This window comes from Gossypium arboreum, chromosome 12 (genome assembly GCF_025698485.1).
Source record: "Gossypium arboreum isolate Shixiya-1 chromosome 12, ASM2569848v2, whole genome shotgun sequence".
Classification (NCBI taxonomy): Eukaryota; Viridiplantae; Streptophyta; class Magnoliopsida; order Malvales; family Malvaceae; genus Gossypium; species Gossypium arboreum.
Genome location: NC_069081.1, coordinates 106,927,369 through 106,953,716, shown reverse-complemented (window position 1 = coordinate 106,953,716; position 26,348 = coordinate 106,927,369). Strand labels below are relative to the sequence as shown.

At 36.3% G+C, this 26,348-nt stretch overlaps 1 protein-coding gene across 1 annotated transcript; it reads right to left on the bottom strand.

Moving 5' to 3' along the window:
• Window positions 1–13,721: 13,721 nt before the first annotated feature.
• Window positions 13,722–25,420, bottom strand: LOC108479688 (phosphoenolpyruvate carboxylase 4). The gene is made up of 20 exons (XM_017782421.2): window positions 24,911–25,420; window positions 24,157–24,320; window positions 23,434–23,548; window positions 23,050–23,127; window positions 22,901–22,969; window positions 22,674–22,752; window positions 22,508–22,584; window positions 22,304–22,399; window positions 21,867–22,008; window positions 21,285–21,416; window positions 20,888–20,961; window positions 20,529–20,792; window positions 19,395–19,520; window positions 19,211–19,312; window positions 18,991–19,137; window positions 16,502–16,600; window positions 16,252–16,340; window positions 15,422–15,548; window positions 15,135–15,341; window positions 13,722–14,811 (listed from the first exon to the last, which is right to left on the bottom strand). Exons 1-20 carry the CDS (start codon window positions 25,064–25,066, stop codon window positions 13,987–13,989), a joined length of 3,168 nt encoding a protein of 1,055 aa, XP_017637910.1. The 5' UTR covers window positions 25,067–25,420; the 3' UTR covers window positions 13,722–13,986.
• Between the last annotated feature and the right edge of the window lie 928 nt (window positions 25,421–26,348).

Sequence of the window (26,348 nt, the reverse complement as noted above, 5' to 3'; positions counted from 1 at the left end):
ATTTCTTTCTTTAATCTCTACTTCTGCCGAAATACCGCAAAAAGCCGAAATCAGTGAAGATAGGTGGGTGCTGATTCTTTGTGACCAGCAACCTTTTCTTTCCTTTTCAATAGTTGGCGTTCGATTCCTTTACATTTTAGGCATCCGGATTCAAGAGGAGAAAGACTATGGTAAGTGTTCAAACTCTAAACAATTCCTAGTGTAACTATGGCCAAAAGCCGAAACCCCTCTAGTTTAGGGAGGTGGCCGAATGTGGGTGTAGGCCTTATGGGGTCTTCTTTTAATATTTTTGGTTTATTTATTGAAGGAGCAGCAAGGTGTAGTGTCGACTTGGAGTAGCTTGGATAACCGGAGTAGCTAGACCTAGTCATCAATCGCGACAAAGGTAAGATTCCTAAGGCCATTATAGATGGTGGCCGAATGTGTAAGTATTAGTATTAGATGATTTGAGGTTTGGTTCAATTAATGGGAAGCTGATTATTAGCGATGGATTATAGGAGAAATCGTGTAGGAGATCTCGTCGAGGAATATCACCAAACAGGTGTGTAACGAACCCTTTTCATAGCTTAAAGCGATAAATGCCGAAATTCTGGCATTTCGAGGACTTGTGAGCAAGCGAACGCTCACTAGTTAGTTAGAATCAATGAGATGATGATCAGGAATAATGGAAACGGTAAGGGCATGTTTTTGGCGTTCACGGTAAGTTGGGCCTCGAGGGGCTGAATTAGGGCCCAATAGGCTTTCGGGCCCATTTGGGTAAATTCGGTAGAAAATGGAAATCTGTTAAATTGCATGTTAAGACTGATAATACCGTTATGGAATACAGGCTAAATGGGCCTAGATGATAAAATCGGCTAAGTAGGGCCCATTAGGGGTTTTTGGCCCAATAACTCGTTTTGCTAAAAATGGGCCGAATCACTTGCTTGCACCCATGAATTGTTTGTAATCGTTAATGAACATGGAAACCCTAATTTTTGGTAAAATTACAAGATTACCCTTATAATATGAAAATGACCGTTTTGCCCCTAGGTAAAAATGACCATTATACCCCTAGGGTTTATACATGAACTTAATGCATGGGATTTTGATAAACATGATATGTATGATATGTACATGATATGTATGATATGCACATGACATGTATGATATGCACATGATATGTATGATATGCACACGAGATGTTCATAAATGCATTGGGTTGGGTTTTTTTTATATGGATGGAGGAAGTGCAAAAGGGCTTATGCCCCAGTTATTAAAGGGCTTATGCCCCAGTTATTAAAGGGCTTATGCCCCAGTTATTAAAGGGCTTATACCCCAGTTATTAAAAAGGGCTTTGCCCTGATTATTAAAAAGAGGCTAGGCCTCGGTTATATGATAAAGCAACTATCTTGCCAAAGGAGAGTTATGGCGGGGTGGGTCGAGTTAATCCCCACATGGTGTGTTGGTTGGTACGGTGGAGAGTAGCGGATGGTGGGTTGAGTAGTCTCCCAAATGGGTTGCATTTTTCATTTGACATTACATGTGATATTGAAATGGGCCTATGGGCCATACTTGATTTCTAGTAAAGGCTTGCCCAAGAATATGAAATTTGAAAAGGCTTCGGCCCAGTGTTATGAATATGAAATATGAAAAGGGCTATGGCCCAGTACATGTTTGAGATTGGATTTGGGCTTAGACCCAACATGCTGCTATTGTTTTGGGCTTTGAAAGGGGCTTGTTGCACACTGAGTTTCCAAACTCACCCCCTTTCCTTAACCTTGCAGGTGAGCCTTGATGTGGGGACTTAGGCCGGAGGGGATTCAAAGTGGCCACGGTGATCGTCTTTGGGCTTTTAAATAAGTGTTGGTTTTCATTTAATTTCCTTTAATTATTATTTATTTTTGGGTTGTAATAAGGCCAATTTTAACTTTTCTTTTATTTCTTTTCGGGATTATTTTAATTTTAATAACTTTAAAATTGGTTAATAATTATTCAAATGGGCTAGACTTAGGACGTGTTTTCAAAACGATAATTGTTTTTAAAATATCTCAACGCCATGATTAATGGATTTATCAAAGACGCCCACTTAAACAAATTTAAACTCAAGATAACAAAGTGTGGCTATGGTTGTGGGCATGTTCAGATTGGATCCAATCAAAGAGCTTGGTACTTAAGCGACCTTCATGGCTCACCTCCTCTGCCTCGGATACCTACGGTGCCTAGCTTCCATACACTTTGTTAACTCAGCAAAATATATGGCTTTTAAAACACTAAAACGAAACGCGGATTTTCAACTCCAATGTGGCACTTCAGATTTGGCCATAACGTCTGAGCCGGGTTTGGGGTGTTACATTGTTCTACCATCCTCAACAAATCAGGAGATAGGTTACAATCTCGATCATCTTCAAAATCCTGAGAATCCTCCATATACATATCTTGCTCAAAAGGAGACTCTGAGTCAGTAGCAACGTCGTTCATATCATTGATATCTGGAAACCTATTATAAGGATGAAGGAAGATCCAAAAAACAAAAAAATCTAAGAATAATTATTTGTATGGTATGATTATGAATAAAATGGAAAGAATAAAAGAATATTTACTCGAGATGATACGCAAAGATGCATTTTATTAGAATAAAGATGTTGGACATAAGCCTATTTCACAAAAGGATTCTTATTGCTCCTAGCCTTAGAGCAATAAGTGTGTTTTGAACATTACTTTGAATTAGCTCTAAAAACTACAGGAATCTCTTCTGCAATCTAATGGTTCAGAACACTTCCAGGTACATAAGGGCAAATGCTTGATAAATTTTCTTCTCCAATTCCCTCTTTGGATATGGCGTTGATGTTCAAATTTTCGAACATTTCTTCAGCAGACTTTTTTCTTGTCATTCTTCATTCAGAGTACATAGTTCCTTCTGACACGAATATTCTGGATATATGGGGAAAGGTCATTGGTTCCTGTTTGACTTCTCCCCCGTTTAAACGCGCTCTCCTCCTTTCTTACTTTTTTTCTAGCTCCTTCTTTCTTTGTCTGGTGTCTAGCTTAAATCCTAAGCCAAAACGGTCTCGTTTATCCTTCAGCATCGGTGCCTCAACCCTTACTTGAAGGTATATTCAGAGTCCTCTTCCTGGCAAGGCTCCTTTTTTGATCGTTAGTTGCAAGCTCATCCTTGTAGTTTTGGATATTTTGGGTATCGAGATTTTGTTTCTTTTGATGATGAAGGTTGCATTCACAAATTCCAATGATCGAGAGGAACATTCTATCGCTTCATCGTCCGGCCCTATGTATGGCTCATCACTGGTAATAGATGTAATAATGTCTTCTTCCGTGTTTATCATTACCAGTCTACCCTCAGCTACCAGCTTTAACTTTTAGTGCAATGATGACGGTACTCCCTATATGTCATTAAGATGGGCGTGAACTGAAGTTTTTCTATGTTCGGCCTTGGATTAGATTCTTGTCTTGGGGGCCCTTATGGCTAGTAGTTATCGTCTTTGGCTGGCTTACAGTGATTGGCTTTGAATAACCCTTGTTATACATACTCGCATTATTCACCTCATTTTCCTTATTCCTTGAGGCTAATCTTTTGGCGCTTTCCCCTGTGTCTATCTTCCCGTACCTTATTACGTTTTATATCATTTCTCTAGACATTACTATATCTGAGAAGCTTTTAATAACGCTTCCCAACATATGATTAATGAACGGAGCCTTCAAAGTATTAATGAAAAGCATGGTTGCTTCCTTTTCTTGAATAAGTGGTTGGACTTGTGTCGTTACCTCTCTCCATCTTTAGGAAACTGCCTGAAGCCCTCACTTGGCTTCTTTTCCATATTTTACAGTGTGATTTTGTTAGGTGTCATGTCCGTCACATGACTATACTGTTTCATAAAAGCTTGTGTCAAATCCTTCTATGAATTGATTTTGGCACGGCTCAGTTGGTTGTACCATTTGGCTGCAAACCAGATCAGACTATCTTGGAAGCAATGGATTAATAATTGGTCGTTATTAATGTATCCTATCATCCTTCGATAGAACATTGTGATGTGAGCTTCAGGACGACTAGTCCCATTATACTTTTCAAACTCTGAAGTTTTAAATTTTGGTGGGAGTACCAAATCTGGGACCAAACTCAAATCTTTAGCATCAATTCTGCAGTGGTAGTTAGCTTTTTCCATTGCTTTGAATTTTTCTTCTAACCATCTGCACCTATCTTCAAGTTGCTTTGGCAGTTCCACTCTTGCTTTTTCCATTTCTGCCATATCATCTAGATCAGGAACAATGGGATTGGTTGGATTATCCCCTGAATTGGAGCCTGAACCCATTGGGTAGTTCCTTGGTGCCGAGGTACCGGTTTGGTATTCTTGAGGTCTGATAGTAACGGGTACCCTTCGTGGGAATGCCTCTAGTTAAGTCTGGACATTTATTGGGGTAAAACTTTAGGGATAGGTAGGGTCTTCATTATCATCCCCTAGGTTAACCGCAGTACTCTTCCCTTTTTCGAGTCCTCCAACCAGCAACTGCATCAATTGGCTTAGCATAATTCTTTGGAATTCTTGCATTTGATCCCTCATATCTTGTTGAATTTTGGCTAATTGTTCTTGCACTTGTGCTTGCAATTGATCTTGCATATCTCTGTGCATTTGTTCTAATCTTTCCAATCTCTGATCAATTACCTTGCTTTTACGACAGGTACTGTAGTGATATTTAGTTGGTAAACACTCGTTGATTTCCAAGGTAATTGTCATAATTTTAATTAATTAGGGTCTTTTTATGAAACTTAATGCATATGATGATATGTAATGTATGAATACAAAAAGAGGTATTGATTCTAATTTAATTCCATTAGAACAACTTTATTAGGAAACAAATTTCTTTACGTAAAACATATTACATCTATGGCTTTGCCCTAATACTCAAAGCCTTAACTTTCCTAAGAAACCAAGCTAATTCTTGACCTTGGTCCAATTCTGATTCATATTTTAAGCTTAGTATGTCGGCTTGAACTGCCAAGGTTTGTAGATGATGGCCACTTCCCGTACTTGAGCTACAACTTCACCCATGATGTAGTCTCTATCTCTAACCTGGCCTTGAGAGCATTGAAGACGCTTTTTCTAGTGTTCATTATTATTTTCAAGAAACTCAACTTGAAGTTCACAATTTTACAATGCGGCCTCAAGCTCCCCTATCTTTCCTTTCATATTTTCGATCTTACTTAGGCTTGCTCTAAACTCGACTGCGGAGTTGCAACTACGATACTGATGAAGCGACTTTTCTAATTCTTCTACCTGAGCTCTTAATCCCACCTTCTCATTTTGGCTGTCTAACAAACTCCTTTCCAGTGCATCTTCTCAAGCTCGAGCATCTTGAAATTTCTTTTCCCACTAATTGGCTCTAATCTTTTCTTCTTTGATTTCTTATTGCCATTGCTCCGCTGTTTTACCCAAACCGGCAGTTCTTATTGACAAACACAGCTTCTTGTAATCTATTTTTAGACTATCCAAATCTTCTTCAGCCTTGTTCTTTCCCTTTCTCAATTCTCGGCCTCTAGCTTCTAGATGTCGACGTTTAATCCTAACTGCATCTTTTCCTCTTCTAACTGATCTATTTTCTTTCCCAATTCCAAACTCCTTTTTTTGAAATCTTGCTTAATGTTCTCTAACTTAGATGTGATTACTTGTAGATGCTCTTCTATTGGCCGAGTGTTTCCTTGACTCGGTATAGGGATGTTGTCATTGACCCTTTTGCCCCACCACCAACTATATTCGAGGGTTTTCATCAAATTTGCGGCAAATATTTTCATTCTGTGGGTTTGGTTCCAAGCGTTCGATATTTCATAAACCTTCTTCTTGTAATTATCTCCCTTGTATGAAAACTCACACTGAGCCAACCCTTGCGTCGTTGGTATGAATTGTCTCGATCTGTACTATCTTGATACGAGCAAAGGAGCATATCCAATGGCTCCCCAAATCCCAAGTAGAGGAACCCACTCAAAGTCTCCACACTGGTACAGAATCTTATTGGGGATCATCCAAGGGGCTCTTCATTCGACGTCCTCGTCTTGGAGACTCTGGAGAATGGCCATCCACTTTTCTTTTGAAATGTTGTCTCGCCTCGGTGTAGCCACTAATTCCTTCAAATGAGAGTAGTTCTTGGATAATACTTGATAAGAAACTTTTTTTACTTTTTAAAAGTGGCTGTGAAACCAAGCTAGCAAGAGTTGCGTACACCCAATGAACCTTCATTTACCCGCTCTTCGGCATGCGCTCAAATATATAAAGGTTTTAGCTAGGACTATTGGGACGGGTATGACCCTTTTGTCAAGCCAATCTAATAAGTCTAAAACTACCTCATCTATATGCCTTAGTGCTTTAGGGAAGACGACCAAACCGTAAATGCTTAAAGCGAAAACATTAACCCTTTTCTTCAAATCTAGATGTGCCAAGATCAAATCCTACAAATTCTTCCAAGATATGCATTTACTATCTCCTTTTTGCTTGATCCCGGCAGCAACCCATTGCTCACTAATCCCTGTAATGTTCATTAGCTTTTTCAAGAACATTGGGACATTGGCGGCTCTCAAATAGGCTTTATCAGCTTGAATCTTCGGGTAATGAAATAAGGTCGTGTACTCTTCCATGGTGGGTACCAAATCAATTTTCCCAAAGGTAAAGAAACTGTATGCGGGATTCTAATACTGGGCGATAGCTCGAAATAAGCGCTTGTCCACTTTCATATCGAGTAGGTAGGGCAAATCACCATAGTTACAGTAAAATAGCTGCTTGATCTCGTCATCCCATTGGTCTCATATATCTTTTAGTTCTTGGATATTATTCTGAGTCACGCTGATGCGAGTGAAATCCCACAACTCTGACGCATACCCCTCCGTAAGACTATCACCCTTCCCTTGCTATATTTTCTCTGACCAAATTCGAAGGGTCGTATTATCCTCCACTTTATCAAGAAACCCCTTTTTCCATGATAAACTCTCTATTTAGATACTGAACGTGAATCAACATCTTTTTTATGATGAAAATGCCATGCAATCCATAGTCAAAATAAAACAAAGCAAGCCAGTATTGTACACAAAGCTAAAATTCAAAGCGAACATGAAATAATAAATAAAGCACCTATTTGTGTTACCGCTAGGGTTTGGTGTGGTTCTACCTAGGGTATGCTCTTAGGGCTCATTATATGCAGCTTGGTTCTAAAGCAAAGGTGCCTGAACCGGCAGATTCCTCAATCTTCACCCATTATAGGCTCATATGGACCGAGTTCAGTTCAGAGGAATACATTTCCCTATGGCTATACGAAGATGAAAATCTTATGAAGAATTGGTACAGATGTATCCCGAAAGCGATCCACTATCCTATACGGAGGTGAAGATCTCACGAAAAAATAGTTTCTCACTCCACTTAAAAGGGTAGTTGTAATGCCCCCTTTACCCGAGACCATCGCCAGAGTCGAGCACGAGGCATTACTAAACTTATTTGAGCACTTAAACAAATTCAAACAATTTATATCACACTTTCCAGACAAGCTGTCCAACTGCGTTACAGATGCAAAAAAAATCATATCTTGAGTTACAAAACTCGAAATCTAAATCCGTAAATTTTCCGCAAATCTAGGCTCATATATCTACTTACTAATTTTTTTCTAGAATTTTTGGTTAGGCCAATTAGTACAGTTTATTAGTTGAAGTCTCCCCTGTTTCAGGGTTCGGCTGCTCTGACCCCTGTTCACTACGAACCAAATTTCTCCATGTACAGAATTCAAATAACCAAGACGTTTATTTCTATTAAAAATAGACTCAATAAGGAATCCATACATATATAGTATGACTCCTAATTAATTTTTTTTATAATTTTAATGATTTTTACAAATCAGAACAGGGGAGTTCAAAATCACTCTGACCTTGTCTCACAAAAATTCAAATATCTCCTGATATGAAATCCTTTTGCTTACACCGTTTCTTCTATGTGAAACTAGATTCAATAAGATTTAATTTCATATTTTATTCAACCTATAATTATATTTTTATGATTTATGGTGAATTTTCAAACTCAGACTACTGCTACTAACCAAAAACTATTTTAGTACAAAATGTTGTTAACTAGTTTATAACATCTTTACTTCATTTCATTTAAACTCTATACATGCCATATAAATCTTCAAACATAAAACAAAAGCTACCGAATTGATCGGATAGTGTGCTTTGTTGTGTTGATCCGATCTACCCACTTCACTTCAAGTCAATCTACATAAAATATTAAACACACACAAGTAAGCTTATTGAAGCTTAGTAAGTTCATAGGTTAAAAGTAATGCTTACCAAACATAATATTTCAAAACAATACCAAAACACTTACTAAAGTTTCTGCGATTCACAACCATTGTTATAATAATTCACATAGTTGAGCTCAACAAGAATAACTACTCAATCTCTTCCATTTGGATCACTTCTCTTTTATTTCTTATAATCAAATTAGGAAACGGCTTACTTAAATTGAGTACGTCATTGCTCAATGCCACGATTCACAACTCAGTATGGTTTTCCTCATTGAAATACCATACCTACATTTTTCAACTCGGTATGGGAAATGCCATACCTACATTTCTTAACTCAAGATGGATTTGATAATACCATACCTACATTTCACATTTCAAGATGGATAATACCATACCTACATTTCACAACTCAAGATGGATGATACCATACCTACATTTCACACTTTGCCATGGAACAACCGTGGTCTTATCCGTCAATTCATCACACGCCACGATACTGAACGTACTCAATCCTGCTTTTCCTAATTTGCATTTCCACATTTATTCTTTCATTAACAAAATCTACACAATCCCACAACAAATTCAGTATATAATAACACATTATAAACTTCAATCATTCACAAATAAACATCTAAATTCAACCATATGAACTTACCCGCTAATTTGTAGAAGATATTGAAATTTAGGGACTATTCCGCAACTTTTTCTTTTCCTCGTCCTTCTTGGATTCTTGATCTATAATATAAAATATTTCTACTCATTAGCATTCATTTGATTTCTATTTCACTTCACAATTTATGCTGTTTAAATTTCGAAATTGCACTTTTACCCCAAAATTTATAGTTTTCACAATTTAGTCCTCGCTCAATTCACCCATCAATTGAACTAATTTTCTCAATTAACACTTTATTTTATCATTATAAACTATTTAAAACCTTTTATATTCTGAATTTCAACAGCAACCTTCAATTCAAAACTTTTTCACAATTAGGTCCTAAATATCATTTCCTATCAAAATCACTTAATAAAACCACCTTAATATGAAATTAGAACTTAAATTTCATAATAATTCATCATAAAATTCCCTTACCCATCCAGGGTAACTTCCAATTTCACCCATAAAATCAAAAACTAATGAATTCTACAAGTGGACCTAATTGTAAAAGTCATAAAAACATAAAATTATCAAGCAAAAGCAAGAATTAAACTCACATGATGTAAAAATATGAAAACCAGATTTCTCCAGACCTTCTATGGCGTTTTGGCTGAGAAAATATGAAGAAATGTCTAGATTTTTCAATTACATCATTATTTAACTATTAAATTTTATCTATTTCCAATTTTGCCCTTGTTCACATTGTTTTCTTGCTTATTTCATACCCAAACCGTCCAGCCATTAACCTTTGGGTCTAATTGCTCTTTAAATCCATCTTTTAAATACTTAAGCTATTTACTCACAATTTAACAAATTTTGTGCTATTTTCAATTTAGTCCTTTTTAATTAATTAGCCATCCAAACGTTAAAATTTTCTAACGAAACTTTAATACTAACTCAATGATACTCCATAAATATTTATAAAAATATTTATAGCTCGATTTTCAACTTTGAGGTCTCGATACCTCATTTTTGACCCGTTTGACCTAATAAATTCTTTTAATTCACTAATTTCACCATTTCACAAATTCTTCTGAATTCTTACTTGACTCATAAATATTAAATTACTATCTTGTTCAATCTTATTTGTCGAATTTAGTGATCTCAAATCACCATTTCCGACACCACTGAAAATTAGGCCGTTACAGTAGCATCGACCAATTTATGTGATGCAATATGCGAAGATATATCAAAAGGCTCAAATAAACAAAGCAATCATATTATGGCAAAGACCACGAAAATGACGGATGAAATGCAACGAAAGGATCGTAAAATTAAATCAAATTTTCAAATTCTGAAAAAAAAAAAAAAAAATAATCAATTTGCGGCATGACTCTCTTATTGGTCCCCAGTGGAGTCGCCAAGCTGTCGAAACCGTTTTTTTTAAAGGTCGAATTTTTCTTTTTAAAATGAAAATGGGAGTCGCACCAATCCTTTTTTATGAGGTGTGATCCGATCACCTCATAATTTGATTGTTTTAATAAAATGTTTTGATTTAATAAAACAATGATTTTGGTCTACGAAATTTGAGAAAACGAGTTTGGGAGTCGGTTATGTGCGAGGAAGGATTAGCATCCTCGTAACGCCCAAAATTGGTATCTAACTGATTAATTAATGCCTTAATGTCGAAATTTGAAAACTTGAAAAAATTAATAGTACGATCCCTCTTTTTATTAATGTTAATTTTAAAAAAACGCTTGAATAAATTGAAACGAATGTTAAAGACTCTCTCATCTCAAGGCAACAAAATATCACATCCTGTAAGTTAGGAAACGACACTTCGAATCCTTGAGAATAAGTTTGCCTTTATTTTTTTTATTTAGAATCTCATGTATTTTAATTTTAAAAAGGATATTTGGTTATTTATGTTCAACGAGAAAAATCGAAACCTCGTAAGTTAGGGTAAGATTTCTCGAATCTCATGTATTTTAATTTTAAAAAGGATATTTGATTATTTACGTTCAACGAGAAAAATCAAAACCCCGTAAGTTAGGGTAAGATTTCTCGAATCTCCAAAATACGAAACATTGCCTTATTTTGAAAATTTTCTTTTTTTGAATAATAGTGAGTACAATACTTAAACGATGTGCGTTTATTTTATTAGGAGTAAAATAAAAGGCCTATGATGGATAAAAAGAATTAAACGCAACTTTTGATGTGATTTTAATGAAATGAGATGGAATGATAATATAGAACATGGAATAATGATTTATGAATACAATGTTACACTAATGAATGACAATAATACGAAAATATGAATAAACAAATTATAGTACACATAATGACAATAACCACACAACATACATCATTTTAATACCAACATTAATAATCAAAGAAAAATAAAGTAATTAACAAAATGAATAGCAAGTGATAACAATAATAATAATCATGACAAAATAAGGCACATAAAAGAAAATACCAATTATTTTTTAAAAAAGGACAAAGAAGTAATTAAATAAATACATAAAATAAATATATATATATATATATATTGAACTTCAATATTTAAAAGTAAAAATGGTAAATAAATGAATGAATCAAACACAAATAATACTAAATATAAATACATCAAGAACAAGTAAAAGGATTAAAATAAATAAGTAAATAAATACATAAAATATTTCAGAAAAAATTAAATTAAAAGGGCTGAGGACAAAATAGAAATAAAAAAAGAAATTAAAAGTAAAAAAAAAGTAAACAAAGGCTAAAATATAAGGCGCAAGAACCAATGAGGACCAATTCGGCAAATAACCCAAACTCCCCGGACATGTGTTCCTTCTCTAGGAGATCAATGAGCCAGGGATTAAATTGAAGCATGCAAAAAAGTTTCGTAGTCAATTTAAAAAAAAAAAAAGAAAATGGACCAAACTGTAGCGCGCCGCAAAAGCGGAGGGACAATGTGCAAAATAAACCCAAAAAGTAAAACACGCGGATCCCCCCTTGGAGAAGGTCGGATAGTGATTTTCCCTCCCCCCAAAACAACGTTGTTTTGGGCTTCTGGGGGGCCTAATGAAACGGCGCTGTGTTGTTGCTGCTATTTAAGCCCAATTTTTTTTAAAATTCATTTAATCTCTTTTTCTTAAAAAAAATTGAATCACCTCTCCACCTCTCTCAACCTCTCCCTTTCTCCAGCCAATCAGGCCACAGTCTGTCCGCCTTGACTGCCGGCTGTCGGCGACGGCGATCGCCGTGAATTTAAAAAAAGAGGCCTTTAAGGCTATTTTGATCTCCTTAAGCCCGATTTAAGGCCAAAATTTCTAATATTCAAACAAAAATACCCCGAGCAAGCAAAAGACCCTTCGACTTCCAACCACCTTTCATCGGAGGTGGCTACCTCGGTCACCCACAACAGTGGAGCACAAGCCCTCAGGTACTCCTTTTTAGGTTTTTTTTTTTTTAAATCTATGCTTTTTCTTTTGTTAAAATAGATTCGTAAAAAAAATAAAAATAAACAGAAAAAGAAAGAAAAATGAGAAAAGAAAAAAATACATTTTAAATTTCAGTTCTATTTTTTTATTTTATTTGTTAGCGTGTGTAAAAAAATTACAAAGGAAATGTTGAGGCTTTTATAGCCTAGTTACAAACTATTAACTTCTATTTTTTTTTGTCTTTCTCTTTTGTTTTCTTCTGTTTGGCATGTTGGCTGTTGCGTGTTCGTTTCTTTACAGGTGGCAACGGAGTGGCCGATTGTGGCGGTGGCAAGCGTGTCAGGTCGCACGTTGAGAGGCTGTGGCGCATGCGGCGCTAGTCCTAGGGTTTCTTTTCTGTTTTTGTTTTTATGTTGGGCTTGTAATGTTTTTGGGCTAGGGTTAGTTTTGGTTTGGGCCTGATATGTAAATGGACATTAGTAATTGGACTTTGGACTGTTTAATTTTTTTATCTTGGTCCTTGTTTCCCTTTTTTTTTTTGTTTGTTAGGCTCGGGCAAAAATGGGAATGCTCTATAACCCTGTTTCGACAACGGATATTGGTTAGGGGTGTTACAAATATTAAACAAGAATTAAGCACACATAATTGAGTACAAGAAACTAAGTATTTATTGCATAAAAATATAAATCAAACGACAGAATCCATCATAGGATTCATCTCCCCTAGGTATTTAGAAAATTAGTTCATGCTTGAAAATAAAAACATCCAAGATACAGTATAACCGAAAGAAACAAAGAAACTCATGATAATTTCCTAAGAAATCAATTGGGAATTTTCAATCTTCACGAAAATATGCTTCAGAGTCGACTTTAATAGTGTTTTTTGAGTTGTTTTTTTAAATAGTTAATGACGACTCACTCATATCTTATTATTTTTGTCATATATACGTCTTAAAATACCGAAAAACCTAAAAATCGTGATTTTCTATAGCTCGGTGTGTAATCCCGTGAAACTAGCACGGCCTACCACACTTCTGTGTGGGTCACACGATTTGGTCGTGTGGAATGGTTCAGCCTGTGTGGCTCCTACAGCTTACTCCGACATACTAATTTTCACTCGCCTTTCACTTATTTTTCTCTTAAGTGCTCTATTAAACATTAAAACATGAATTTAAAGGAGTAGTATAGAAAGAAAGATAAAATTACGCAACTAACACGCGCAGCAAGTAGCATAATAAGACTGCATTGCCATATCGATACAATTCAATCATCATCGTTTACTATTTGGGTAATAAGCCCGACACTTCTACTCGGCACAACCTCGATTCCTTGATTTTGGTTCTGATTTGATTTGATTGAACCAATCAGTCTCTTCCTAGTAATTGACGCAATGGATTCATATTTTATAGCAATTCTACTTTGCTAAGTAAGTTCAACAGACAAAGCACATGATTGATAGAGATTAAAATTTCAATCTGAAAATCAAAGTTTAAACAGACTTCACCCTTGCTAGTATTGCATTCGCCAAACTCCACACAATAGACATTATAGTTTCTATCCCCTCCCTCCCCCAAAAAAAAAAAAAAAAACACAATGTCCCGAGTACAGTTATTAATTCAGCTACCAAATGGTAGGGCTAAGGACAACAAATATATATGAAGCTAGAAGAGAGAGAGAAAGATCCTCTAATCTAACATTAACCGGTGTTCCTCATCCCCGCAGCGATTCCATTTATAGTAATTAGCAAAGCATCTCTGAGTTTGTTGTTTTCATCATCACGTCTAAGCCTCCTCAGAACCTCCACCTGCAACATATTCATTGGATTCAGATATGAGAGTCTGCTCTCTATCAGCCTTCTCAAGCTCTTGTTGTTCTCTGACAATTTCTCATGTCCACTCACTACCAATACATGCTTTTCTGTCATCATCAGTTCCCTCCTAAGTTCCGCTCCAAGTTCCCGCCTGCTCTCGGACACTAGCACTTCATCGTAATGCTTGGCTATTGGAATATCCGCCTTCCCTAGAACCATCTCTATCAGGTCCACCGTGGACTGGAAAAACGGCCACTCTTTGTACATCGCTTTCAAGTCTTCTGTATGTCCCTTCTCACATACCCCCTTTAAACCTGCTCCTACCCCAAGCCATGCTGGTAGTACAAATCTGGTCTGCGTCCATGCAAATATCCATGGAATTGCTCTAAGATGTCCTATTCCTTTCGTTGCTTTTCTTCTTGTCGGCCGGCTCCCTATGTTAAGATACCCCAATTCAGCCTGGGGTGTAGCCTCTTGGAAATACGCCAGGAATTCCGGGTTCTCGTAAACTGTGCTTCGGTATTTCTGGCAACTGATTTTTGAGATCTCCTCCATCAGATTACACCATTTCTGTTCTCGAGGTGGTTGAGGGGGCCGCAGAGTTGCAAGCAGCACTGCCGTTGTATATATTTCTAGCTGTCTAGTGGCAATCTGTGGCAAACCAAATTTTGCCTGCACCATCTCCCCTTGCTCTGTTGACCGAAGTGTGCCCTGCCAATTCAACATGCCATTATCAATCGGACACCACACTATATATTCCTCAAAGCAAAGCATCCAACACCGTATCAGTTTGCTGAGAAAGGCCTTTCAACAACAAATAAATGGAACACAACAATTGAATTTTCCACATTTATAAAAAAAGTAGCAAACTGTAAATTGAAGTGACGGTAACTTACAACACCAGACAACCAAATAAGATATTTCATCTATCTTTCAATTACCCGAGAAAAAAATGATCTCTCAAATACGGATTATTGAGGAAATAATCGAATAATAATACCAAATTTCTGAGATAAAAATTAAGCGGCACGCACCATTACAGAACCAGGTGGTTGGGACTGAATGGCGAGGTAAGTTGGGCCACCACCACGACCAATACTCCCTCCTCGACCATGGAAAAGAGTAACTTTGATTCCAAACTCATTGCATGCAGCAACAACATCCCCTTGTGCTTTGTAAAGCTCCCAAGCGGCGGTGAAGCGTCCGGCATCTTTACCAGAATCAGAATATCCGACCATCACCTGTTTTAATTAACTTCGTAAACACGAGATTAATGGAACTTCAAAAATGAACCCGCAAATGGCCATAAAAATCAACATACTTCTTGATGCCCATTATGGTTCTTTACAATGTGCTCCCGGTACCAATCAATTGATAACAGTTTTCTGATAACTGAACCTGCTCCTCTGAGGTCTTTCACGGTTTCAAACAGGGGAACCACACGCAACCTACTCAAAAAGATACAGATATGTATAGAAGTCTTCAAAGTATAACAGTGCCATAGTTATGCTGAATTATTTGAACCATAACTAAACATGTGCCAAAGCTCTTCCCTTCAGTAATCTATATTGTTGTTCTATTATTCATGCCCCAGTAAATATCTTCAAGAGATTAGATAGTGACATAATAGGTTCTGAGTTTTTACTGAATTCAAACTCATCTTGTGCAACAAAAATAGTGGGCAATTGGTGGAACCCTTCCCATTCCTATTCCCGTTCCCAACCTCAAACCCATACCCCTCTTCTCAATCAACAACAAAAATGATGTTAAGGAGAAACCTGCAGCTGGAATACTAACTAATTCACTCCTGTTAACAAGTTAACCATGAAAAATGGATAATTAGTAATTTCTGCCACTGTTCTACAAGTGCATACAAGATCATCCATGTCCATAGAGTAGCCCAGAACTATGAATAAGCACATTATAAGGACCCGTGATTAATATCAATTTAAAGGAAGTGGATGCAGAAAACCAGAACCAAATTAAGATAAAAGAACTAAAAATCCCAGGATAAATCACAGTTAGAGATCCAGATGAACAAAAACCGTGTGTTTCTCTCATTACTATAGTGCTATCATACTAAAAAATATATGATAGCATTTAATGTATCTAAGAGCATATGAATATAAACTAGCTGAGGTGCAAACTTACATTCCACCAGGACAAGGTTTCCCTAATTCCCCACTAACGGCGAGTCGAGCATCTTTCTGCAAGAGCTCCACAGCAAGGACATCACTTGCCTGCAAATCAGCAAGAACGGATAGCATTCTTTCTATTTATCCCATATATGACTATTGTAAAAGCTAAAGATAAATTAACAGAAAAGGGGAAAAAAGTTTTCTTTTATGTACTGCAGAGGTATAAACAAGTGTAAACATAATATGGTTTTAGCAAATCATACGTTGGATGCCATAGAAATCACATATGCTCCAAGAGACTCACTTCCTAGCTCAGCAGCTACAAAAAAGGTATCTAGGACTTCTTTAACATCAGGAGCAACCTGAAACAAATCCAGTGGAGATAACAGCTATTTGTTAACTAAATCAATAAAGGAAAATTGAAAATAAAGGAAAGACTTTGAATATTGCACCAAAGAAGGCACCATTTTCTAAACTCAAATAATGACAACTACAATAGCAAATCCAAGGGCCAAAGCACCTAGACCTATGTACAATTCAGGGGATCCCCCACCCCACTCCACATGTAATACGATTTAGTCCAAAACAAAAGCAGTCTAGAAGTGAGGAGATGGCAACAATGAAATGATTAGTAACGTCAACTCCAAGGGATATTCTTTATATCTCTATTCAGGTTCATTCTAATTAAGCCTTTTTCATCCTGCACATATGAATATGCTGCTGCTGGTTTTTTTTACTTCTTTTTTTTGATAAAGGGAAGGGGTAGGGGTTCTCCAACGATCAAACTAGGGATTAGTGTAAACTAAAGAATTTATATCAAGTCCTTTGCCACTCCACCCATGGTTTAATCGATGAATATGCTTTTTGTGCTTGATATTAAATATCAGTTTTTTCTTCTTTTTTCTTTTTCATTTTTATCTATCTTATAAAGAAGTCGCTAAGAATAAAGAGTAGGAATTCATCCAAAATTCTCTATATATTATGAATCCACAAATTATTAGTAGAGAGTGATTTTCCCTAGAGGCTAACACAACAAACAAATAGGCCTGAAGTTCTCAGCTATCTAGCAATGGATCTCTATCACACAAGAGCTATTTAGGTAATTTTTTACCGTCCTAGATGTTAGAAAGAGAATGGACCTTTTTGCTAAATCTGAATAAGAGCCACAAAAAAAAGGAAGAAAATGAGTGGAAATTTGAACTCAAAGAAATCCTTGATGCCTAGAGATTATATGCCTATAGTCCCACAGTATGACCATGCTGTGCTTTAAGGCACATTTTGTGTATGCTCTGACATCACCCGTGAACCAGCTCATGCAAACCATGAAGACATTAACGAGAGGTGGTACGTGAAAATTGCAATAATTACTCGTCAGTGTTCTACCTTCACATTCTCATCAGTTAAGGTGTATAAGGACTACCTTACTTGCTAGGCAGCATGAAGTACTCATCCGTTTCTACCTTCATTTTTTTATCAATTAAGGTTTATAATGACTGCCCTACCTCTCAGGCACCCACAACCTCTTTTTAGTTTGAGGATGAAAGAATCGACTGTTTTCTAAGGAACTATAACAATTCAAGTTTGCTTGGCCATGTGTCCCTTTGGCATCATTTCCTGTCAATTTGAAAATTAACCACGTGTCTTGAAATCATATTGCCAAGGAAAATGTCGCAACAATTACATGTGACTTTCAAATTTTTTATTTAGATATAATAAAGAATATCCCAGCGCCTTAAAGAGGGCCAACTTACAATGTTTTATAACCGAATGGACAAATCAATGCGGACATTTCAGCTTCCTAGGAACACTACATAGCCATGAATCATAGCAACTTGAACTCCAGTAGGACTCCCGGCAAACAAAAAGGGAAAATAAAGGCTATAATTGGCTCAAGATATTAGGAGAATTCATGGAAATGTGGCAGACATCTTGGATTCCCTTGACATATTGTGTTCCCAAGAAAAATGAGAATCAAAGACCCATCCAGTTGCAAAGACTCACTGCATGGGGAACCTCAAAGTCATTATGCTCTATCCAGATCTCAATTCCATTTTACTATTCTGATGTGGCGATGAGCAAATATTATCATGAGAGTCTGACTTTTGTAACAAATGAGAATCAAAGACCCATGTCTTGCTATGCCACCTTATGACCTTGACAATCAAAACCTTGAAACCACCTACTTTTGATTTGGAGGCATTATTGTAATATATTCTGATTTCAACGTTTAAGGACTTCTGAATTTAGGCATCTTCGGGTTCTCTTTAATTAGTTATTATATCTAACGATTACAAATCAAGGAAATCGAACTGAGTTCAGGTTCTACAGTGTTTCAAGTTCTCTTTAATTAGTTATTATATCTATCGATTACTTTTGTGTTTTGACTGTTTCAACAATCAGGTTATTTCCCTTGACATATTGCGTTTCAAGTTGAGTACTTCATGAATCATGCTGGTTTCTGGTTTCTGGTTTCCTCAGCTATTGAGTAACAGTGAGGCTTGGGTCATTTCCAGTTTAGAGGCTTTAAACCTAAGAGCACCTTATTTGGAAGAATCTAAGGGTTTCAGTCTAGCATCAGTATTCATTAACATAGAGAAACGTAAACACAATAATAAATAAAGGAACAGAGTTTATGCTATAAGAGTTGTCATGCAATGTATGTTTGTGTGCAATTCATGCACACATCAGCCTCATTACTGAAAATTCCTTGCAAGCCCCTATTCACTCCAATATACTTTTGGAATAGCTTTACCTCTATAGTAGGAGGAACTAGTGGCCGCTTCCCCTTTAGCTCTTTTGTCAAAAATTCAAGTTTCTTTTCTTCATCCCACTCACTATAAGTACCCATATCCAAATATTTGGTAATTGCATCAAGTGTTTCAGCATGCCTGCCAGATTCCTGTACATTAACAAAACTTTAGCTAAAACACAAAACACGAGCAAGTACCAGAATATAACTGAATAAAGTGTACCTGACGCAAATCAAGCTTCATTAACACCATCCCAAATGTTGAAACTCTCCGAATCAGGTCAGCAAGCCGACCATCAGCTAGAATCCCTGCCCCGCATGATTGCTGCAGATTACAGTTAAAACACCATATTAACGGCAGCAAGAACATTCATTCTCCAACAGGACATTGGAATGTGAGTTATTACCAGAGACTCATAACATAGAAGCAGTGGTTCCAGAAATTGATCTTTCGTCTCATAGTAATCCCAGGGATCATATTCACAGGGAAGATCCTCCAGAAGAAGTTCCAGCCGTCTTCGAGTTTTCATGAGCTGAAATTATAGGTCATCAAAACACAAATACACATCTTACTGGATATATCAAAAACAGATTGACTGAAAAAATTAAATTCAATACCCTACGGATCAATAACTACAACTTATTGCTAACAAAATTTCACAAGTTCTGCATGCAAATTTAGCAAAGCAGAATAAGCATGACACTGAATGATAATTTTTTTAGTTCCATACCCAAAATAATCTTGAAATTTTAGATAAGTTTTTCCTTGACCGTGCCGCTTGAGGAAATTGTCCCAACAACTAGAAATGAACTAGATTTAAAGTAAAATTTTGAAAATGCCTTTCCTTTTTGTTCAAAATCATTCTCAAATGAAACCTAGCTCACTTGAATTGCTTTATATTCTTGAGCTATTTCTGTGATAGACCTAACATATAAGATTTTTCACAATTGCTTTATATTCTTAAGCTATTTCTGCAATAGACCTAGCATGTAAGATTTTTCATCTATCACTTTCGCAAAAGAACCAAATTTCTCAGCCTAATCTACATACCTGGCAAAAGGAATGTTACAATTACAAATTCACATGACAGATGTAACCCTATGATAGGTTAATTAATATAAAAGTCCAAAATTTTAGAATTATTTGTAAATCATTTAGTCATAATCACCAACACTTGTTACCACATGAATTTATATAAGATTTCACATTTCCTTAAAACTAAAATTGACACATTTAAAAACATTTTATATGTTCAAGGAATTTTAAATTTTATATTTAACCATTTACTATATACATAGAATAGGTAATATCATTAGTTATCCATCCTTTTTTTTTTAATTCGTTAGCTCAATTCTAAAAGCAAGACCATGAGTTAGATAAAATTAAAATTCTTTATCTCCCCTATACAAACCATATCGACATTTCTAAAACAGAAAAGGTACATATTCTCTTTCAGCAAGCCACAAAGAAACCTAGTTTATATCCAAAAACAAGCTTTTATACGAGCTTTTACATATTTTAACTAATAGAGAAACAATACCTTTTCCTTAATATCTCCAAGAACAATTCGATAAGGAGCAATTCCAGGACGTAGAGCTGAACTTGGCTCAAGAAGCTTATGGAAGCTGGACCTTCCAATCGTAGATTCTGCAAATAGTTTTCTCTGAGCTAGAAGCTGACCAGAGGAAAAAGAACCCCGTGATGTGACAGCAGCTGATGATCCATTGGAGTTAGCAGAACTCCCATTTGCGGATAATTTGGGTATATTGGGACTTAAATCCTTAGATGAATTTTCCCGACCATCCTAAAGTAGACATTTAAACTAAATGTTAGCTATAATGCTGACGGTATGAAGGAAGAACCTGTTGAACAGCTAAAACTACAAGAGAATAAATTAACCTCACGAGCCAACGGCATGTAATCAGTCCCTGGGAGTTCTAGTTTTGGATATTGAGATCCACCATCGGTGTAATCTGCATGAATAAACAAATCATATGAAATCATCTAATGAAACAGTATCACTTAGAAATTAAAGACAAGATTAATTCCATTACCAAGAAAAGAAACAATATATATATGCATAGACATCACAGCTGCGAAAGGATTGTCCGGGCAAAGATATAGCATAAAAGATTTTACAAGAAAAATTAAACTTTCTATTTTGCAGATTATCATTACAATCAACTGTTCAATACCTTATATTCTTGAGACCAAAAGCTCTTTAAGTGTATGCACAAATAAGCAAACCATGAAAAAACATTTTGCTATGAGTGTTTGAGTGTCTGCGCGCACATACCAGTGCAGGCAGGTAAACCTGCCCTATCAGGAAGTTGGGTAGGAAGGGACGGAACTTGTTGGCCATGAAGCTTGAGTTGACTTCGGCTTAAAGGTTGGTTCCGACTCTCACGTAGGTTCTCTGATAAGGTTTCTGAAGATGAAGTAAACCTACTGTTCAGATTTCAGAAGCTGTGATATAACTGAGATAAAGAGGATTAAAACAGATTATAACACAAAATCTAATATGGAAGACTTGGATGTAAGGCATCAGATATAATTCACGATCCATCTTGCGCAGGTTTTGATGTAGTATAAAACACACTATCATGAAATCTAAGATCACTTGTTTCAGTGTAGGTTTCTTTCGATGATTTGGAAAAATATTCTTCAAAATCATATGCCCAAATAACATTCTTGGCTATCAAGGCCAACCAGATTTATGCTCATCAACATGGTCTGACGTTAGCCCCCCGAAGAATACAGGATTAGGGTGTCCTCAATTAAGCATAAGATGGTGTCAAACAGGTAAACTAACTAATAAAAATTTCTAGGATAGGTGTTTAAGATTGAAAAGAGCATAAACATATCAAGCAGCCCCAACCTTTCTCTAGAATTTCCTGAGCCAATCTGGATAGCCTATCATTGCATCGGTTCATGGATAGTTCAAATCTAAGGCTATCAATTTCCCGGATGTAAAGATCAATGGCCATCCACCTAGATAAAAGTGAGACATCCCTTGTTACCTGAAACAAGGAGAAGAAAAACAATGAAGGCATTAGGCACTTGGTAAAACTGTAGGAAAAATGCCTTTTTTGCATGAAATTATACGATAGGGACTAGCACAGAATGCTAGTTATTACTAGTTGTAACATAGACATGTGGAAAAAGGGACAAGGAGTCTCAAGAAAAATAACAAGAATCAATCTAGAATTTCCAAAACAACATTTCCAAAATGAACCAGTCGTTCAATTTTCAGGGTATTCCAGTTTAAAAGCAGTCATCAAAGAGCAGAAAGTAGAGGGATGCAAGGAGCCTCACCTTTGCTGTGACATTAGGATTTCCATCTCTATCACCCCCCATCCAGGAGCCAAACTTTATGGGGGTACATGTTAGTGGAAGCGGCTTTCCTGTATGCTGAAAAGGAATGGCAAATTTAAAAAAAAAAAAGACTGCGCGAGCCTATAAATATTGTGCATCCATTCAAAGAGCCTAGTAGTTTCAAAATAGAAGTTGATATCCCACTTTCTTAAGGGCAGTGCTAACACGACGTAAATAATGAGGTACGGCTTTCCAAAGGGATTGCTCCACTATGTTCAGACCTGATAAAAAATAATATTAGTCATATAGAAGCATTTATAAGATAAAATGCATGCAATTTCTAATATGTCTAAACTCTAAAGTGATATACCAGCCCTGGCCTCGTCCACAGGAGTAGGTTTGTGGCGTCTAAGTTCATCTGTCTGCCATATTGATGTTATCTCTCTCACCTACAAAGTCAAAAGGAACTCTTATAAAACCAAGAAACGGAAGACATTTTTTCCCATGATCACAATAGTAGACAAACCATGCCCCCCACCCCCTTTTTCCCTTTATTTTCCAGGAGTGGTCAGGAAACATTGCATTCGGGAACAATACCAGATCTTCAATTAGCATTTCTCGATCTTCATGACCAAGATCAGGTCGGTCATTGTATTCTAACAGATGCTGCAAGGAAAAACGGGTTGACTTTCAGAAAATAGCCTCAAGACTCAAGTTAATAATTGTCAGCACAGCCCTTAACTTACAGCAATTCTTATATGCTTGTATTGTAAGGTACGGCGGTTAATTTGTGTGGGATGAGCAGTAAGAACAATCTCAACCTCCTGCAGAAAAAAGGATTTTACATTTAATTTGATCACAAAATAAAGAATTGAACAAAATGTTGGCATGACTAAAATAAATGTTGCAATTATGTTCCTCTCCATTAGCTGAGACTGCAATAGAATCTCACATTTGTTTGGCTTCTCTGACGACAGTTTCAGAGTACTTTTCAGAAACACAATGAGAAGTTGGAGTTTCTAATACTTGATATTCTTTGCTATTTTTTAGTTTTCTTTTTGGTATTAGGCACATTTTACTGAACAAGGCACTGAAGAAAACTAAATCTAAAAGCAATATAAGAAATATACCTGCTTGCAAACAGTGTCATAAAGGTCATTCGGCGTAACGCCACCCTGAATCAACTGACTGAAAATGTCATCACAAGACTTTGATAAATGTGTAACACTTCGCCCCTTACGAACCCTGCACAAAATAATTACTTGAATTTTTTGAGTTCTTGATTAAATAAAAGCAAATCGTAAAAGTTGTTTTGCACAAAGAACAACAGAAAATAGTAATAATAATAATTTTTAGCAGGAGACTTATTGTATGACTCCGAATTGTTCTGCATTTTCTTAATTTTTATTAGGAAATCCAAAATGTAATGAATGCTCTCGAAAGTAGACACTTAAACGTTAGCATGGCATATTTCCTGTATAGTTTACCCACCATTCATAAAAAAAAAAAAAAAGAGAGAGAAAGGCAATACCTAATCAATAACCAAAACAACAGTGATTCCAAAATGTTTTTCTGTTAAGATAAAGCCACGAAAAATGAAAACTGACAACAAACCCTTCATTTTATTAAGTAGGTAGAGATAATAGAAACATAAACTAACAAAAAGAAATGCAGCACTCGGAATCACTGGAAAAAAACACTTGATAGGAAATTTTAAGATAATCTAATTGTTCTTTCAAAAAAAATCTAATTGCAACGTAGGATCTATAACTGTACATGCGTTATTCCCTATAAATTGAAAAGTGAAAATTGACTTCATGAAACTGAACAGCTGATAAACTAAATCCAACTACCTGTGATAGGTCTCAGCAATTCCCATCAAAGTGAGATAATGGCTGAAAGCACGAGCCAATTTCAAAGCTTCCTCTAATGTCATCTCGGAAATCTCAGATGCTAGCTGCTTCTCCAGCAACGCTGCCATATTCTCTATCCCGGACAATCGCATATTGGAAGCACTCTACAACATTTTTTTAAAACAAAGGGAAAAATCATTCTCAAAAGAAACTCTTCTCTGTTTGCTTTGTGAGAAAATGTAGGCAAGATTGAGTAAAGCTGAATTCTAGCATGCATTTGCAAATACACACAAAGATAAGAGAATCTAGCCTTGGTTCGGAAATAATTTGTTTTTCAAAAACAAAATAAAGAAAAAGTATCATAAAAATACAACAGACGATGTGGAATTTAAATAGCATCGTAAAAGTACAAGAGACGATTTGGAATTTCGCTTCATTTTCCACTTCTCCATCTAATATAATTCTTAGCAACCAAACAGAATCAAAAAGTTTGTTTTTCCTCCGCGTTTTAAGGAACCAAAGAGAGGCATCAGAAGGGGAGAAGCAGAAAATAGTAAATAAGAAAGCAGAGTGGAAATGAGAATTCAAAGAATAGTACAAGGAAATATAAATAAAAAGCAAGCAAGCAAGCCATACAAATAAAGAAAGTAACAGTATTTTGATTTCCTCCATTTTGAAGGTACTCACCGTGTGTGTCTACTTTACAAAAAAGCAAAAAAGAAAACAGTAAATAATGAAAGGAGAAGAGAGTGACCAGAGCGAGGAGTCGAATCCTCTCGATCTTGGCCATGAATTGGGCGCCAACTTCTCTCTGCAACACATCGTTGAGAAGATTTCCTAGCAACTTGAAGTCGTCCTCAAAGCTCTGGAAAGAGATTTCCTCCGCTATATCGTCCGTGGTGTCCGTCATAGCTAAGTTGCCTCACCAAACTGAAGGAAAATTACTATGTTTTTATAAAATATGATGATATGAGGGAAAGAAATGTTACTGTACGCGAGAGACAGAGAGAGAGAGAGAGAGAGAGGGGGGTCAGCAACGGATTACAACACTCATCTTATAAACCATAATTGAAGGTTTGGGAAACAAGTACCAATATTTCTGTTAAATAAGTGTGGAGCCAACAGTTTTACCGCAAGTGATGCCAACCACACCCTCCCACGTGGCGCTCTCTACGGTCATTCCGAGCAGTTTATTTTCTTAGGTCTCTCTTCTCTCGTTTAGCAGCACTCAACGATGATTGCCCTGCCTGGCTGGTCCCCACCAGGTTGATTTAGGTTTCAGGTGAGGTGACTCACTCACTCACTGATGCGGGCCCCCCTACTTTTCCGTTTAATAAAACCACTGCCCAAAAAGTTGCTTTACAAATTACTTTAGTATATTCTTTCGTATCGACGATTCCTTTCTTTTCAGCAATAACATGCCTCCCTGCCCATTGTCTTGCAACATGGATTCATTCAATTGGGCACCAACACACTTTAGCAAATATCACAGTTCCATTCTCATTTCACCTATATATGTACAAATGCTGGATTCATTTATTACTGATTATGAATATATCTTGAAAGTTTTTCTTTTGGTCGTATTCATCCTGAAATTCTGTAACTATACATTTTGCATCATGAAAGCATGTAATTTTGCACTTTCTCTGCAAACGTTTCCTTGCCAAATATTGTAATTCAATTGAATTATCCAAGTTGTTTATCATTATACCAATGGCTTAGTTAACTATAATAATCCCAATTTAAATTCAAAGAATATCTAAACATCTAAATTAAAAAGAAAAATCAAGCAATTTGATTACTTAATTAATTTCATATTTTAATCACATCATTATATTTAAAAAACCAGATTAAAAATTTCTCTAAATAACAGCTCCTAGATGAGCATATTGGTTGTCCTATGAAGTATGTATTTCCACGTATGAATAACCCTCTCCATATGCTGTAGGTGGGACTTGAGAGTGATTCATTTCTAGCCAGTGTTGAGATTATTAGAATTGAGCCCTCGCCGTGGGGTAAGTCAAGATAGCTACGCTTGTTTCCATCTCTTCTTCTAGCTAGCCAGTGTCAGTTTGTCCATGCAAAGAGACAAGCCAATATGTTATCACATAGTTTCGCCCAAGCCCACTGTTCAGGTTCATCACACAGTTTTCTTTTTTGGGATTTATTTATTATTTCAAAATTTACCAAAA